Source organism: Myotis davidii, unplaced genomic scaffold, assembly GCF_000327345.1.
Source record: "Myotis davidii unplaced genomic scaffold, ASM32734v1 scaffold2584, whole genome shotgun sequence".
NCBI lineage: Eukaryota > Metazoa > Chordata > Mammalia > Chiroptera > Vespertilionidae > Myotis > Myotis davidii.
The window spans coordinates 48,994-50,286 of record NW_006295103.1 but is presented as its reverse complement, the minus strand read 5'-3'; the positions used below and the strand labels follow the sequence as shown (position 1 = coordinate 50,286).

The window sequence follows — 1,293 nt, the reverse complement described above, 5'->3', positions numbered from 1 at the left end:
GCTTACCTGGCAGATGCCGCTGATGCACATGTCCAGGGAGTCGCTATGGCAACGCGTCCCGTCCAGCACCTTGGGCGCCAGCTCCACCACCAGGGTCTGGCCGCGCGCGTGGCACTTGAGCGCGCAGGGCGCGGCGGGGTCGTTGTACCGCGGCAGCCACTCGTAGTAGCGGCCCTGGTACTGCACGTCGTTGTAGGCGGAGCACTGCTGGGCTCGGAAGTCCTCGGCGTCCGGCGGGCAGTCCTGGCGGGAGAGGTCAAGGGTCCATGGGAGGCTGGACACGTGGACCCGCGTCCCATGCGACCACCCTCCCCGCCAACGCCTCTCTCCGGGAGCCACCGCCTTCCTTCTCAACATTCAAAACGGAATCCGTAGCCCCAGCCAGTGTGGCCCAGTGGGTAGAGCGTCAGCCTGCTGACCGAAGGATCCCGGGTTCGATTCCGGTCAAGGGCATGTACCTCCGTTGCAGGCTCACTCCCTGGCCTGGTGGGGGCTTGTGTGGGAGGCAATCCATAGATATGTGTCCCTCACATCAATGTTTCTCTGCGTCACTCCCTCTCCCTTCCACTCTCTCTAAAAATCAATAGGAGCCCTGGCCGGTGTGGCTCAGTGGACAGAGCGTCGGCCTGCGGACTGAAGGGTGCCAGGTGCGATTCCAGTCAAGGGCACGTACCTCGGTTGCAGGCTCTTCCCGGGCCAGGGACTCTGGTCCGGGTGCGTGCAGGAGGCAACCCATTGACGTGTTTCTCTCACATCAGTGTTTCTCTCTGTCTCTCCCTCTCTCTTTCGCTCTCTCTAAAAACCAATGGGAAAATATCCTTTGAACTCTCAGGTATTATTTCTAGGAATTACTCTTAGGTATTATTTCTAGGAATTCAGAAATTATGAAATACCACATTAGCTCAGAAATGTGGCATCATGGAATTGTTTTAACCTGTTGCCGATTAAACAATGATTCAAAATTTCCACAAAGGGACCGGGAGGCTGCGAGCTTCACGGTGGACATTACAACACTGTAACTGCAAACATGAAAAGATTTTACTCGATTCTGTATTTTTATGACAGAACTTACATGGTTGCTGCACGTCTTGTAGCGGATATTCTGCCCCTCACAATTCCTAAAGGGAAAAGGTGGGGTGGGAAGGAGAGATAACAATGATTTCATGTTCATAGCAAGCAGAAAAAAAACAAACAAAAAACCCCCAAACAAGGCCTGTGGTAGAACAGATTTAAACAGAGGGAATTCTTGCACGGCCGGTGTGGCTCAGTGGTTCAGGATCAACCTATGAACCA

The 1,293-nt window shown here is 54.1% G+C and overlaps 1 protein-coding gene across 1 annotated transcript in view; it reads right to left on the bottom strand.

The window, feature by feature from the left end:
* The window catches only part of LOC102774591 (ADAMTS-like protein 3), a 42,769-nt gene that overhangs the window by 34,967 nt on the left and 6,509 nt on the right, over positions 1-1,293 (bottom strand). The window contains 2 exon segments of the mRNA XM_015567794.1: positions 7-243; positions 1,073-1,118. Of these exon segments, the coding sequence (XP_015423280.1) occupies positions 7-243; positions 1,073-1,118 (283 nt within the window).